Source organism: Protopterus annectens, chromosome 11.part0 (genome assembly GCF_019279795.1).
Source record: "Protopterus annectens isolate FY-2018-M chromosome 11.part0, PAN1.0, whole genome shotgun sequence".
NCBI classification, from domain to species: Eukaryota; Metazoa; Chordata; order Ceratodontiformes; family Protopteridae; genus Protopterus; species Protopterus annectens.
In genome coordinates, this window is record NC_056745.1 from 815,441,693 (window position 1) to 815,459,306 (window position 17,614).

General features: G+C 38.4%; 1 protein-coding gene across 1 annotated transcript in view; it reads right to left on the reverse strand.

The window, feature by feature from the left end:
* The window catches only part of PIK3C2G (phosphatidylinositol-4-phosphate 3-kinase catalytic subunit type 2 gamma), a 1,120,359-nt gene that overhangs the window by 1,078,261 nt on the left and 24,484 nt on the right, over window positions 1-17,614 (reverse strand). The window contains exon 2 of the mRNA XM_044087254.1: window positions 1,141-1,272. Within this exon, the coding sequence (XP_043943189.1) occupies window positions 1,141-1,272 (132 nt within the window). The remainder of the gene's footprint in view (window positions 1-1,140; window positions 1,273-17,614) is intronic.

Sequence of the window (17,614 nt, forward strand, 5' to 3'; positions counted from 1 at the left end):
ATCTACACTAGCCTTTCTCTACCAAAGTCCTAACAATTAGTGGTCTCATTCCCTACACCCTGGTGTAGGTTTTCCCATTAAAGGTTAAGGAGTAATAGTCCCCCAGAATTTGAAAATGCTCTCCTGCCCCCTCTTTGAAAAATGGGGGACCTATTTTATTTCGAAGGGCTGTAATACTGATTTTCAGAATTATGGGACTATTAGAAAAAATTGACGGGATTATATGTTAAGTAGGAGGTTGTGGAACATGGCAGTATTCTCCCTACTCCAAGTTATATTTCATAATTGTTAATTGTTAATATATATATATATATATATATATATATATATATATATATATATATATATTGTTAATATATCTATATCTATATATATATATATATATATATATATATATATATATATATATATATATATATATATATATATATATATATATATAGATAGATATATAAAATAAGCATGGAACTGGGTGTATAGCCAACATATGAGGGCACATTCACTACAAATTATCAAACTGTTACTCACAAAAACTAATTAAACTAAAAAGTATGCAAACCTAACCCTTCCATGCATAAGCATCTTTTACATGTTCCATGAACTGCTTATATTTACTCCACTCCAACAATATTTTACACCAACACACACATGCATATAGGTCTACTCAAGTTTGTCAAGACACCCAAACTTCAGCGTCACATAAGTTGACCACAATAGATTGACAATGCCAACATCACTATTCTGATACAATTTCAGTGCATTTTGTTTTGCAAGGAGGCAAACCTCCTTGCACTCATCAAGTCAGCCTGCACCTCCCATACCCCAAGCTAATTATATATTCCAGCTTCAAGATCGCATAGTGTTGGGAAATGGCATATTGGTCAACCCTGAAAATTGTGCAGTCTTGCATACCTGTTGATCATCTGTTTATTCGACCAAATGCTGGCAATTAACAGATGTTGACCAAGGAAGATTTAGACCAAATGCAGGCTATCCACATATAAATATATATATATATATATATATATATATATATAAAAAAAAAATATATATATATATATATATATATATATATATATATATATATATATATGCATACATACATTTTTATCTTATTTATGATGTACTTTAGAAACTTACTTTTTATTGTATAGTGGAAGTACAGTCCAAGCCAGGGGCTTTGTGGTCTGTGAACTGGTGCTTGTTCCAAACAGCTGCAATACAAGCATCGTCTCATATGGTAACTTACGAATTTCAAGAGGAAAGCGTATTCTGAAAGAAAACAAAGGAAAAAAATGAGTTTTTAATACTTTTTTGCTTTTTGTTTTCATGTGGGTACATATTATTTGCTGCCTTTTAATTTTTATTCCCATGGCATTTTAGTAAAGCATATTAAGAAAAATTATATTGGACAACAAAGCTGAGAAAAAATTAATTGTAATGATAAAACATTTATATATGTAGCGTGAATGTGATTAGGCACAGTGAAGATATGTGGGAAATACAACTAAGGACCTTATTTCTGTCAATGCACTTAGTATAGTTGCACTTTGCATATGTCAGCTAAGTAGCACAGTGCCTTACACCATCCATATTCTGATGTTGTTCATATAGGTTGCTTAATGTTGCAAGCGGTTTAATACAAGTTTAAACAAAGAGCTTAAAAAATATTTTGTGTGTATACAATTTCTTGATTTGTAAATGAAATGAAATACCTTAACATTCACTTCTTATGGTTGTATTTGTCACCTCGCCCCAAAAACAAAGTGAGTAATTCACCACAGCACAGCTAAAACATGGAAATCAGGACAAAGAAATTGTTAATATTGATAGGAAAATTTTAATAAAATCACATAAAACTGAACCAAATAAGTCCAGAAAGTAATACCCCAGGATTCAATAAGCTGTTTTTTTCTGTGCAGGAATAGTGTAGCAGCTCCTGCATGGAATATGGCCACTAAGTGATCCAGTAAACAAGGTTGGGAGCATGCACGAGTCTGCTAGCACTATTCTTGCATGGACACCACTGAATTATGCTAATTACCTCATTAGCTGGCGAAAACAATGCAAATGAGGTGAATCTGTGATTCAGTAAACAGGCAGGCATCCGTTCAAGAACAGTGTGGGTACAGAAATCTATTCGGTTACTAACCGAGTGCATTTCTGCAAAAATCAAAATGGAGGCATGACAGCTTAAAGTAAAGCATGTATTTAAATCAGTAGGCATGCCAATGGCTAGAAATGGATAGAAATATGGCCATTGGCATGGAAAAGAGTTGCAACATTATAAAAATCAAAATTTTTTTTTTTAGACCGTTTAAGCATAGGACAGCGGTATGTAAACGGGATCATGCTGTAAATAAAAAAAATGTGAAAAGGCAATATTAAGTGAAATCTGCATTTTGCCATTATAGTCTATGGCATGCAAAATCAAAGCAATAACAGGTAATACTGGTTGCTAAGGAGGAAGGCTATGGTGTAGTGGTGTAACCAGGGACTAACGCAGTGGGGTATGCAAATGAGCAAATTTTACTGAATGACTAAATGGGAGACCATTATTTGGCTGCACCTGACCACATAGGAGATATAAGGCAGTGGTGTAAGCAGGAGACACAGATGACATGAAAAGGGGATGTATTATGCTTGGTGTAAGCCCATTGGAGCTTCACGGCTCCCATTTGAGCTTAGCTAAGCACAGCTAAGCAAGGGTGTGTGTCTGTGGCTACATTGACTTATTCCATGAAAGGAAGAGCGTGTTCACATCCAGGGGAGGGCCATTTCTACTGCAAAGTGTTTACTGTAGATAAACGGGTTTGCACAGTGTGCACCGGGTCTAAAACAAAAAAACAAACAAAAAAAAAAAACAAACCAGGAACTAGCAGGGCTGTTTACATTTGGGCACCGGATTTGTGCGGCATGCCTCAGGGCTTAAAAGGGGTGGAAATGGGAAGGAAATAAAAAAGGAAAATAGCAGAATAAAAGCAACCAAGTACAAATAAAATAGCAAGCAGGTGGAATGTATTATAGCCAGCCAATAATACAGGCAGAATCTGTAGCACAACAGTATAAACTGTGCAAACACCTTTCAGTCTGTTTTTTCCCACAAACTCTGCATCATTGTTGTACACACTCGCGGGAATTTTAACTGATAACATGTTAGGGGCTGCTGTCGCTTTGATACATCAGTATGTGCTAAAGGCTGAGGGTGGTGAGGAGGATAATGCTGGCAATCACCCCAGATTAAGAAAGAGGAAAAGAGTGTTCAGACCCAGGGTAACCTACCAGGGGATACATGATCTGGAGATAGTAGAGCACTACAGGGTGGACAGGGACGTACGTCAGCATCTCATTGAGCTGTGCCAGCCTCACCTCAGACCCAGAGCCAACAGAGGGGAACCCATCCCAGTGGATACCAAGGTATGTGTAGCCTTAAGAATACTAGCTACATGTACTTTCCAAAGACCTACTGGGGACATCATGGGGGTCTCACAGGCATCTGCATCCAGGGTACTCCACCAGTTCCTGGATGCCATGCTACCACATGCCAGTGAGCACATTTACTTCCCCAGCACCTATGAGGAGTGGAACAGCAATATGCGCCTCTTCCACCATGTAGCAGACTACCCAGAGATACTGGGTGCTATAGACTGCACGCGCATCCACATCAAAGCACCACCTGGTAAGCAGGGTAGGGTTTATGTAAACCACAAGGGCTTCCACTCTATCAACTGCCAGATTGTGTGCAATGCCCAGAGCATTATCATGAATGTGTGTGCTGGGAGCCCTGGAAGCTATCATGACCCCCACATCTGGCATTCCTCACAGATGTATCAGGGATTTGCCAGGGGGACATCCAGTATGGCTATCTGGTGGGGGATGCTGGCTATGGGCTGGAGCCGTGGATGATGACACCCATCAGAAATGCGCACACACCCACTCAAGAACACAATAATGGGGCACATGCACAAACCAGGATCATAATAGAGCATGTGTTTGGGATGCTCAAGTCACGGCTCTACTGTCTTGACATATCCCGTGGTGCCTTGCAGTAATCTCCAGCTACCTGTGCACACATGTTCATAGTGTGTGCCATGCTGCACAATATGATCCTGCAGAAATAGCTGAAGCAGGAACAGCACGGAGAAGGGCCACATGGCAGCCCACCATTGCCAAGGTCCCCACAGGCACAAAGGGACTCGGAAGAGGAACCCCCTGAGCCAGCTCCTGTAGGTAGACGGAGGCATGCTCAGTATGCCCTGGCTTTGGCAAAGAGGCAATGTATAGTGCACACACTGACACTGTAGGCACCCAGGGACTGACACCTCTCTCTGACTCGCACACACAGTAAAATGGATGACACACATATCACACTACCTGTAATTTACCATGTATAGGTAGTGTACTGCATGCATCCGACATAGGCAGCCCTCAAGCACTGTCCACACAACTGCTGCAGGCACAAGATAAGTCAGTCTTCTTAACAATAAATGACTGTATTAGTATGTTCTGGTAGCATATCTATGGTATTGCTGCATGCATGCAAGGGAATGGGGTATCCTACTGGGATAGCAGCTGACAACTGAGAGCTATGTGGGACACCAGGAAATGTTTGCCCTATAATGGCCTCCCCACACTATGCAGTAGTACCCAAGGTGACAAATCTCACTGCAGTATATGTGGGGGGGGGGGGCAACTAACTGGGGGGTCATAGGTCACAGGCATAGATGTCAGTGTGGGAGTTCCATATTCATCCCTCAGTCTCACCCAACAAGTCAGCTGTAGAAAACAATAAAGAAATGTCTGGCTAAGGCCCACAAATGGTGACAATGATGAAATACCCCCCTACAGACTTACACAGCGATAGCACAGCAGGTCTTGCAGTAGCAGTAAGGCTCTGAAGGGTAAGAGGTCTGAAACTCAAATGCATGCCATTACAATCTGACCTGTCGTCTTTAGTGATATGCCCATAGTTCCCAAGATGGGGCACAATAGTATGCTAAATGGAACCAAAATGTAAAGCAAATATCAGCACAGTCTGTGCAAATGTGTATAGTTGACAGGTGTGCCCCCCCTCCCATATTCCCACAGAAATGCAGGAATATGCATGTTTGCATGTAAATAGCAGCAGAGCACACATTGCCAGGGCTGTCCCACTACACATGATAACTTGTTGCATGTCCACAATATGCAGGGGTCAATGAGCTATGTATATGTGTGATTAATACTGTCAGGATTTGGCCAGCACTTACTCCCAGCTGTTGTGTTGTAGTGACCTAGGTACAGTGCTGGCTTTGACAGGGCCATGTTCAGAGAACTGCAGTGCCACGTAATATGCATATCAGCTACACCTACGGTAGGAGATGTACACACCGTCCAGATGTCAATACCTTTTAATGCAGGAAAGCTGTACAGGTCATGGACAGAGGTCCACACAGATGGACAGTACACAGCTTGGAGTAACCTACACAGTGCCTACCATGCCTCTCAACTGTACAGACTTACTGAAGAATGTCCAGAGGTTTGCATCATAATTGTAGTCTGTATAACATGAAATAGTGGTTGCCTGGCAATTCATTGACAAATCATGCAAGACTAAGGTCAGAATATAATGACATATTGTAGTGTCAGACTGTATACCCATAGAAACACGCATGCTAATGCAAAACCTGTTATTAAATCATCTTTCTAGGTTTGTAAGGCCAATACTTAAAAATGGTCCCTACATTTAGGCCTCTCTCCCCCAATCACTTATCGAGTTGTCCAGATGTCTGGCTCTCAGAAGTTGAGGTACCTGAAGATCAGTATACTGCCATTGTATAAAAGGCTACTGTGTCAGCACTGACAACATGTCAGTGGCCAACAGCCATACCCCTGGAATGAAACAGGTTGTCACAGAAGGAGCACAAACAAGTATGCCTTGTATATCTGTTCTGCTTGTCCTAACATTGTATTTGCCTGCCAACTATTTGCCAAACAACAAAGATGTCAAAACAGCAATGGCAGACAGTGGGGAAGCAGACGTCAAACCCACAAGAGCAAACAAGCAATTACCAAACCAGTATCTCAACTGTCTATGTTTGGCAGAACATGATTAACACCCTGTCCCCATGTGTGGGCCTTTGTCTGACTGTCATATTTTGGCCTGTGCAGATATCAGTCTGTGATGGTATGACAGCTAGGCCCACATGCAACCTCATAATAACATATAGCAACACAAACCATCTAAGGACTGCAGGAAGTGGCACAATGATGGACAACCTGCTAAATAGGTACACTCAGAGGTGTGAAGTCCACAACCCTATGTGCGATGTAATGGCATGTACCCTGCCTACATCAGAATTATAAATACATAGCAGCCACTGTGGCCAAAGCCTGTAACTGGACTACAGAATGACAAAGAGACACATATAAGGGGAAGGGGAACCACTGGTCAGACAAATGAAGAATATGCACACCAGAACAGATTGTGCAGTAACATAGGTGCCATGCAGTGTAAGGGGACAGTAAACATCACCTGCAAATACACAACACACACCCATGTAAGTGGAGGTCCGCAACAAAACAAAACCCAAACAATGGACACCTCAGTGGCAAAATCACATGAGAACCCCACAAACCTACACACCACAGACCATGTAGACTCCACACACAAGGGTCTTGCAAACACTAAGGCCTTACTCCAATCCCCAAACACCTACCCTACACAGATAGGCTAACAGCACTGTCCCTCTACCCCGTTCCATACAGACTCTGCTGAGGTGACCCCTGTCTGGCATACAAAGCAATACAGACCCTGCCTTGATGGGGCTGTAGCACATCTGAACCTCAAGGTCCACTCCATCAACCTGCAGGAACAGCATCGACCTGGGCTGTGATATCAGTACGGCTTGTTGGTATGACAGATATGTGTACCGCACACTCCCCCATCTGTGGAATTAACTCCCTGTCAACAACAAGCCAAGTGCCTCAATACCCTTAGCGATGTGCTAAGTGCATAGGAAACACAGAAGACAGTCCTGTGATCAAACCTGTGTCCCTGCTGGACAAGGGCTTTGTGTGCTGACATGTCTTAACATGGGCTACACTCTCATCTGCATGGGTTATAAGGACTTCAGGGCCAATACTCTACTAATGTCTTAGCAAACCACCAACCTATACACAACTGTCTGTCAGTGGTTCACCAAATTACTCTGTACTGCTCTGCCACTGACATACCTGGAAGTCACAGTGCTATGGGGAATATACTACACATATAATGGACATTTCTGCACAGTAGAATGCACTCTTTACCCACATCCATACCTCTCAAACTCTGACAGCAAGACATCTGGACAAGGTCATAAATAAAAGTGGGAAAAAGGCACAATGATAGACACGTGTTGTATATATTGCCCCTACATAGTGTAAAGTTGGTAGGATGAGAGGTTTTGCATTAGCAGGAATTGTCTGAAGGTTATGTAGTCTGAAACAGTAATTGTCTGTTATTTTGTAACGTCAATCTTCAATTATATGCAACTAACTTGCCATAAAAACACAAGTTTATGCAGACTGGATGAAACTTCTAGGCAAACACCTGGACAATCTGCCAAAAATATACAGTTGAGAGGTATGACCACACCAGGATATGACTTCTCAGGAAAGAAAGATACTACACAAGCAAGAGATCCCCAGCCAGTATATCAACAAGTTGCTAAACTGTTTACACAGTGTCATCAGTTAACCGGCTGTAGCCACACCTCCCAACTGGCCTTGTTGGGCAAGAATTTATATAGCCGGGCTCATAATATTGGTCTGTGCATCATACATCTTGTATTCCTCTGGTAAAGCACCGTGATGATCTGAGGATGTCTATCACTAGGTAATGACACAATACATTGAAGTGTCAGACTACAGATATGTCAGAAAATGTCTGATAAACAAATCCAGTACCCCTAGGAAAGTCCTGTTTACTTCTGAGAGGTATGGCTGTAGCACACAAAACCCCAACCAGAGTACAGCTATCTCTAGAATGGAGTCTTACTCTCACTTTAGAAGGTCACACTGGGCATGCTCCTACACTCAGAGAATCACAGACCATGTTGAAAACCACATTGGACTATATGACTGTATTGTGTATATATGTCTTTGCATACATACAGCGATGTACACCTTAACTGTCTCTATACACACCCATCAAACAGGATTACCCTCAGCTAGCTGTAGGTGGCCCATATGTGATATATCTACATCTGTTGTGTGTGATACACAGACATATATATGGACAACAGATAATATATCAAGTATACCCACACATAGATGTGGGGAAGTGAGAGACAGACAGTGATAGAGAGAGACACAGGGACACACACAGAGACTCACGCACATGGATACCTTGAATGGCATAGAGTGATGTCCTGTTGCAGACAGTGGCCTACCAGTTGTAACCAGTCGCACGTGCCAGCATGAAGGTGAGCCCCACTGTGTAATAGTACTGATGTGGGGGTTATAATATCACATCCCCTCCCTAAGTGTGTGTGTGTGTGTGTGTGTGTGTGTGTGTGTGTGTGTGTGTGTGTGTGTGTAGGTCTACGTATTAGGAGGATGTTCCCACTAAGTACACTTCCCATTTCCCTTCTTCACAAGATCTGCTACTGTCATTCACCTTAGAAGTACCACTGGACACCTATCAGCCCGATAAGTTCTGTATTGTGTGTGATAACTGCATAACAGTGTAATACAAATAACTAGAGAGGTAAGGATTCTAATCTAAATCCTGGCAAAGATATGTGTGTGTGTGTGTGTGTGTGTGTGTGTGTGTGTGTGTGTGTGTGTGTGTGTGTGTGTGTGTGTGTGTTTGTTGGTTTGTTTATAGGTGAAACAGTTTTAGGCCATTCACACCCACAACACTTCCCAGTGCCCTATTTTTGCAGTCCTGTTGATGTCATTCCCCTTAGAAGTACCTTTGCACAGCCACAGTCCTATAAGCTCTGTGGTGGGTGCAATAGCTAGGTATTAGTATAGTATAAATAACTAGATAGGCAGGGGTTCCATTCCCAGTTCTGGCAAGTGTGTGTGTGTGTGTGTGTGTGTGTGTGTGTGTGTGTGTGTGTGTGTGTGTGTGTGTGTGTGTGTGTGTGTGTGTGTGTGTGTGTGTTTATAGGATGTCGTATTTTGTGGACTGTCCCACCCACAACACTTCCTAATACCCTACTTTAGCAGTCCTGCTGTCATTCCCCTTAGAAGTACCTTTTCACAGCCCCAGCTCTATAAGCTCCATGGTGCATGCAATAACTATGTAACAGTATAGTATAAACAACTAGATTGGTAAGGGTTCTATTTTTAGTTCTGGCAAATATGTATGTTTGTAGGATGAAGTATTTTGAGGACTTTCCCACCCAGTGCCCTAATTTAGTAAACCTGCTGATGTCATTCACCTCAGAAGAACCTTTGGGCACTGCTCAGCCCAGTAAGCTTGGTATCATGCGCGACAACTGCGGAACACTATAGTACAAACAAGTAGCTAGACAGGGGTTCTACTCTCAGATCTAGCAAATGTGTGTGTATAAGTGTAGGTGCAAGAGTTTGTAAGTTTTTAGGGTGAAGTATTTTGAGGACTTTCCCACCCAGTGCCCTAATTTAGCAGTCCTGCTGATATCATTGACCTTAGAAGTACCTTTGGGCACTTAGATAGATAATGCAAACAGCTGTATACATACAATACTGTTAGTACAACATATATTACATTCTCAAATATCACAGGCTGTGGTGATTGAACATATAAGATATTTTATACTGTTGAATGTGTGTACAGCCAATTATCATGCTGCCTGGTTCAGATGTTTGTCATATGCCTATTTTCCACAATATTGTCATATCACGTTTTCCTCTTTCTAACAATGACACTTGGCTGTTCATATGAATCATTACGTGTAGACAGTACAATCTCTTGATATGAAAATTCATACATTTTTACAATGCTAATGACTTGGATCAGTGTGTCTAAGCTATACAAGTATCACAAAAGAATGACATCTTGTTTACAAATAGGACATTGAAAGGTAGGCATTTATAAGGTACTTATGTCCATAATGGACATGTGTCAGTCCCTGTGTACATGTTCATCATTTTCATAATAAGTGCTATTATGATCTTCATGGAAATGTTCTTTTTTTGCTCATATATGTATATTGAACTTTAAATGTATTATAACAAATCATATATCAACATAGAAATATTCTCTTATAATAAAGTGACCAGCAAAACAACAAAACCAAATAAAACAAACTATTTACAGAAGTGTTTATCAAACAATGATGATAATATTTTTCAGAGTATGGTCTCTTATTAAATCTCTTCTCAGTCAGTTATCTTTAGTATCTCAATAATTTTTGTTCACAAGTTGTAATATGTGGTGATTATATCATTTCTCATCCTTATGGTAGCTTTTTCCATTTGCAAAACATGTAGTGTAATGGCCTTGAAATCTTTAAATGAAGGAGAAGTCTTACTTTTCCAATTCACTGTGATTACTTTGTGAGCAATTGCTAATAGTGTCCATTGTAATGGATATTTTAATCTAGGAAGATATTTTGGAATAGGAACAGTGAATAAAATCAATGATTTAGTTAGCTGAAAGTTATCATTAAATGCAATTTAAAAAAAGTAAATCAGTTTTTCCAAAAATGATCTAAGTAACTCACAGTCGAAAAACATATGCTGCCATTCCATTTTCAAACTCAGATCACACATCCAACATCCAATATCCTGCTTAAACATCAATTCAATTTTATGGGGTATTTTATAGATTCTATAAATTAATTTCTATGAAAATATTTTCCATTGTAATGAAAGAAAGGCATATTTTGAAGAGATTAATATTGTTTTTTGTCATTTTCCCTAGGAAATGATTATTCACATTTCTATAATAATCCCAAAAGTTTTCTTTGCAATATACGTTTTTGTGTTTAACCATTTACATATTTTAGATAAAAAAAAACTTTTTCTTTCACATTTTGATTACCAGAAATAATTAAAAATTCTGTGAAGTTGGGAACTGATTGTTTAGAAGTTGAATACATTGATTCCAATTTAGTTATAATGTAACATCTTAAATCGTGTATTATTAACAACATTTCACTTTTTATGACATATTTATTCATAAGTAGTTCCATAGATATAACATTTTCAGAATCCATCAGCTGGTGCCAGTATATTAAGTTCTTTTCTCTAAGCATCAAATGTATTAATACAATGCTGATTGCAAGAAATTGGGTATAATAAAAATGACCATTCTTTAAAAAACAGGTTTTTGTTCAAATATTTTTTAAATATATTTAATGTATTAGTTATACATTTAGAAGCTATATATTCGTTGTTTTTTTTTTTCCTGAAATATATTGTGTTAACATACAATGAAAATTATTAGGCAGAATTTCTATAAATTTTCATTACAATGAATGATTTGATTTTAACCAAATATGTTCATGTATTTGTTTCTACCTAGCAGAATAATGTAAATTTAGCCATAAAGATATAGTCTTAATAGAAGATGATAAAGCATATATTTCAATGCCAGGGAGACTTATACCTCTCATTTCCCAAACTTTTAGATGATTATTTAACCCTATTCTAGATCAGTGTGGATACCATAAAATGGCTTATCATTAGTTTATTAAACGTGTGCATGACTTATCTACAGAATGATAGAGATATGGCTTGTATGAAATATAGTATTTTTGGAAATATAATCATCTTGATAAAAAAAAAATCTATCTTCCATGGTGAAAAAAAGGACATTAGTATAGTTAGTTATCTGAATCTAATTCAAATCATTTGTTATTGTAACCCCCAAATATTTAACTTTATTATCTGAAACTATATATTTTGAAACTGTCTTATTTACTTCTTTCATATTACCATTTATAAGTAAAATTTTAGTTTCATTTTCATTAAATTGAAGTGTTGATATCTTTTGAAAGAGTTCAATAGTATCAAATAGAGATTGCAATAATTTATTACTATCATTTAAAGTTAATAAAATGTTGTCAGGAAACAGATGAACTTTTGAAATTAAACAGGTACTAAATTTTGTGCCTTTGATGTCTGCATTCATCCTAATACAATTTGCAAAATGCTGTATACCCAATGCAAACAGTAAAGGGGACAAAGGGTAACTTTGTTTGGTACCTTTTGTAATTGAAATAGATCTAGAAATGCAGGACCCCAGTCTTTATATATACTGTAGAAATTTCTTATCATAATGTTATAAGTATACAGATTTTTGTAAAAATCCATATTCTTCCATATCCAATAATAAATAATGCCAGTGTACTGAATCAAAAAATTATTAATACCTAAGCTTACTAAAGTTATGCTATCTTCAGCATTATTAATACAATCTATTATTGTAAGTATCTTTTTAATATTATCATATGTATTTTTGTCTTTAATAAAACCTGCTGATCTTCATCTATTATCAAAGGCAACAAATGCGTGAATCTATTTGCATGTATTGCCATAAACATCTTATACTCCACAATTATCAGTGATATTGGTCTAGAAGATGAATATTATTTTGCATCTTTATCTACCTTTAAAAAAGGGAATATTAATGCATACTTCAAAAAAAGGGGGTAATTTTATTCTCCTTAACTATTGTAAATGCTCTTAACAGAAATAAACTTCTCTAGTTAATAGTTTACACATTTCATAAATTATGTTATCTATTCCTGGAGCTTTATTTAATTTCAACTTATTTATTTGTGTATTAATTTCAATCAATGTAAATTATTTAATTTTTTATTTATTTATTTATTTTACATTCATTTACTGGGAGAGTCTGACTGGGCAAGATATTCATTTTCAGCGGAAGCCAAGGGAGAAAAGCTTCAAAATGGTTAGTACAGTAAATGCAATAAACACAAGATATTTAAGAACAGAACAAAAGAAGGGATCTGGTGTATGCCAACACAGTAAAATCAGCATGGGATAAACATTCAATAACATACAACAGCATATGAAAATGGAGAATACAGTTGTTTGACATTAATATAGTGGGTAGCACAATAACTACAATAAACATAAGTTATTTAGGAACAGAAGAGAAGGAGTAGCTGTTGTATGCTCTCAGTAAGATCAGCATAGGATAACAATACAATATGGTACAATATGGTACAATACAACAGCATAGGAAAAACATGCCATACAGTTGCTGTCTGTGCATACATACTGTTAAATTACAAAGAGTACCTTTCACATTACTTCAAATCTGTATGTAGGTAGTATTGAGGTTGTACATTAGTTTATCAATTGGTTTAGCAATTAACCCTTTCTGATCTTCCATTAGTTTATTCTTAATGTACTTCTTAAAAAAATTATTTTATTACATCCTGTTCATAGGTTGGTACTAGGCTATCAGCCCTAGGTCCTATACAAGCCTAGCCATAACAATTCCCTGGCTATTTCTTCTCACACTATTTACTTCCCTGGACCCCTGTCTAGCAGGGCGACTGATGTGATCCCCGGGGTGAATTTCTTTTCTCGTAGCCAATCATCAAGGTTCCTTTTGAAGAGGGCCAAGGAGGCGCTCTGTTTGAAATGTATGGACAGTCTATTCCAGCATCTGGGGAGTCTCTGGGTAAGGAACCTATCTCACCAGCATGTTTTGTTTATTGTGATGACAAGGTTTAGATCCCTGGAGCGTGTGGCTCTGAAGGATTGGGATCTCTTTAAGTGTAGCATGTCCAATAGCTCTGGGTTTTACATGGCCTTGTATGTTAAGCAGAGATCACCTCTGAGTAGACGATATGCGACAGAGTATAGCTGGAGTTTTTTAAGGCGGTCAGCATAAGGCATCTGCTTTAGGCCTGTGATTCTTTTAGTGAGGTATTTCTGTGGCCTTTCCAGTTGTTGCAGATGTCTTGAGAGGTACATAACAAATGGGGCATTGTATTCTATAATGAGTCTAATGAGGGATGAGTACAGTGAGACAATGACCTCCTTTTTTCTGGACAAAAAGCTCTTAGTGATGAGGTGAGCCACATAGAAGGATTTCCTGACTGTTGCGGTGATGTGGTTATTGAAGATGAGACCACTGTCCACCTGTGTCCCTAAGTCTCTTATGACACTTTTGGTGTTTAGTGTACTGCCACCTATGTGGTAATTCACGGTTACATGTTTTTTCCCAAAGGGGATAACTATACATTTCTTGGCATTGAGCTAGAGCCCATGGCACCAAGCATCTGTTTCTGTAAGGCCCTTTTGTAGAATATCCACATCATTTGGGGATTCGGTAATGGCTCCCAGTTTGCAGTCATCTGTGAACTTTGTTAGCCAGAGTCCCTTAGTGTTGGCTTGTACGTCAGAGAAGTAGATGTCAAACAAGAGCGGTCCCAGGACTGAACACTGTGGTACTCCACTTGTCATTTGTCTCGAGCTGGATTTGGAGTCGGCTACTTTTACAGTGTGGGTTCTGTCAGTAAGCCAGTTGGCAACCCATCGAGTGACATAGGGATTAATGCCCAGCTTAGTAAGTTTATCTACGATACCAGAGTGGGGGATGGTGTCGAAGGCCTTGGCAAGGTCCAGATAGGCTGTGTGGACCACCTTACCCTTGTCCACTGTTCTGGAGACTGATTTGAAAAAGTCTCAAGTCATTCACTCCAACATGGACAATGACAGTCATATTTGTACTTGTTGTGGAGTGACTTGAGTGCATGCATTATGTGGTGGATCCTGGCACCCGACAGGCAATTTTCTCCTTGCTCAGCCTGGTGAGTGGGACATCAGTGTGCCTGACTATAGCGTCACCTAGGACTAAAGTGTTGGGTACGTTGACTTGCCTTAGGGGCTGTTGTTGGGTGGCACACTGGTGTTGTGAGCTATGTGACACTTTGGTTGTGATTGGTGTTTGTTTGCATTTCAGCTTCAGAGGTCCTTGTTGCTTGGACAGGTTACAGTTAAGGGCCTCCGGATATGTGGGTTTAGTGTTGCTATGTGTGGGTGTTGGTGGTGTGGGTTTAAAAGGGCTATGTGTTGCTTGAGCTGTAGTGCTCCTCTGACTGTCTAGCACAATCTTGTGTGGAGAGAGCTTTGCTTCCAGTTTGGCTATGTAAGTGCATCTCTCGCAGGTTGTAGTGTTGGGTGGTAGGAGGAGAGGGTTGTCTGTGTACATGAGACAATTGCCACATTGCCCCAGTATGCCCAGATTCACCAGATGGGCAGGAGAATTCACAGGAAGCTGACCCATGGACATGACTGGTTTGGTGTTTTTTTTTTTGTAAAGTACAAGAGCTGTTTTCCCTTACCTTAGCAAGGTACTTTGCAATTATAGGCTGTTTAGTGCCTATGATAAATTTCTCCTTATTACAAGGAAAGTTGAGTGCTTGTATCAGTTTATGACTTCCTAATGCTTTTCCAGCAGGTTTTAAAGCAAGTGCTAGTCACAGGGATGCTTAAAGGTAAGATGAAAAAAATGGGTTATCCTAAACACTGCAGTGTGCACTAGAGGAGTTAGATGTGAAAGTAGATAACTTAAGTTTTACCTGTCTAAAAAGTTAAGTTTTAGTGGAGAGTCACTATGTTTAAAACAACAAGATATAGATTATTGTCTTAGATATAAAAAGATTCTTCAAGACCACAGCACAATAGTAGGGTTTACTTTTTTGTAAAGTAGGTATTTATATGTGTATTTCACTAACTGTACCTATTAGTAACTTAAATTAATCTGGGTCTTTGTGCTATGATCATACACAATCAAAATCAATATTCTGTCATTCAGCTGTATTATACTGAAATCATTTAATTTTTTTAACTTAAAAACTATAACTACACACTAACGTTACTTTATGGTAATTCTTCTTCTGTTTCTTCTCCTTTTCATCATTATCTAATTTAACCATGTATTTTCATTTAGTGTACAAGTGTGGGTATCACATTAAAAAAAACAAGAAAAGAAACAAGGTTCACAATGAACCTTAACCCTGCTGCTGATGTCACTAATGAGTCATTTGGTTTAGATCTCTACAATATGAAGATTCTTGAAGGGATTTTACTACAATTATGATAGGAACTCACTGAGTCTAAAGCCAAAAATGAAAAAAAATGTTTTGTTTAGCTTGCAATCTCAGCGGGAAGCCAAGATACAAGTAAGTGAACTAAATATATGGTACTGTAAAGCTCCAGCCTCACAAGGCACAGACATTGCTTGTTTTCAACAAATCATATTCATTTGTATTAAATACTTGACCACACATACTGTTCCCTCAAAACACACAAAATAATTATTGATATGTCCTTTCTTTTCCCCTAAATTGTGCCAACAGTTCGCAATCATAAAATGAAGTGTAACAAAGAAGCTAATAAGCCGAGAAATATCAGTAACATTCAAAAACACAATAGTCTTTCAATCATCCACACACACAATATATACATTTTGTAACTTAGATACTAGATAGTAAATAATAAATCATTTGCTCCATGATATCAGTGAATCCCTACAATAGAACTATATTTTTAAGCCAATTACTAAACTATTAAACTATTAAATTATTTTATTAACTATAAAATAATGAATAGCATTAATATGTCCTAATGAAAGTACAACTTTACCTTGTGGTTTGGTCTATAATAAAATGAGGTTTTGTTTGAAAGCATTGACAAAGCAGTGATAAGTGACTGTTTTTGATATTATGTCATGTAGAAATAAATGAGTTGTATGACATACTGAAAGCAAAGCATAGAATTATTTGTCCTTTAGTCTTTTCTTCTTTTGATCTGTGGTTGCCCATCCATTCTTTTCCATTTGTGTCTTTAAGGAACTCTTACACCAGTCCACTTCTTCAGATTGCTTCAAGATGTTATTAGTGATTAAATATGAAATAGATGAATCTAAGATCTCAAAAGTTTAGTGCCACCAGTAAGAAAAATCTTCAATTTAGCTGTGAACAGTAAGTAAACTTTAAACTGTATTTTCATTAGTTCTCTTATTAAAGGAAGAAATTCTTTCCTTTTTGAAACAACTGCACAGGAATAATCACGGTCATATCTTATTAGACTGTTATTAAATTTAATCATTGGATTTGCCCATACTGATTTTAGGTGTCTATATTAAAAGACCGAATGCTCACAACAGCGAATACGACAACAGTGACGCATAAACGCCGAACAGCTAAAACAGCGAAACACGTAAACATCGAAAAATGGAATGCCGAATGCATTTCTGAAAACAACAGTGCCATACAGGTAAGTAAAACCTACTTAAACAAACCTCAATAAACACACTTTTGCAGGGGAGCAAGCCACCCTGCACCCCCCATGTGGGGGGCTGCACCCCCAACACCCCCTACTTATATATACCACCTCCAAGATCGCACTACTATGTGGAAAATCATATATTTCCTCTTCTCCATGAACACCCTGCTGACCAAGGAAATATGTTTGTTGTTCCGAATTTCAATGTTTACGTGTTTTGCTGTATTAACTGCTCTGCGTTTATGTGTCGCTGTTGTCGTATTCGCGGTTGTGAATGTTCGGTCTTTTAATATAGACCCGATTTTAGACCTAGTTCTTTGTCCAGACGGGAAATAGAAATTTTACTATTATGAATCTCGGTTTTGTATTTGCCTTATTTGAGATG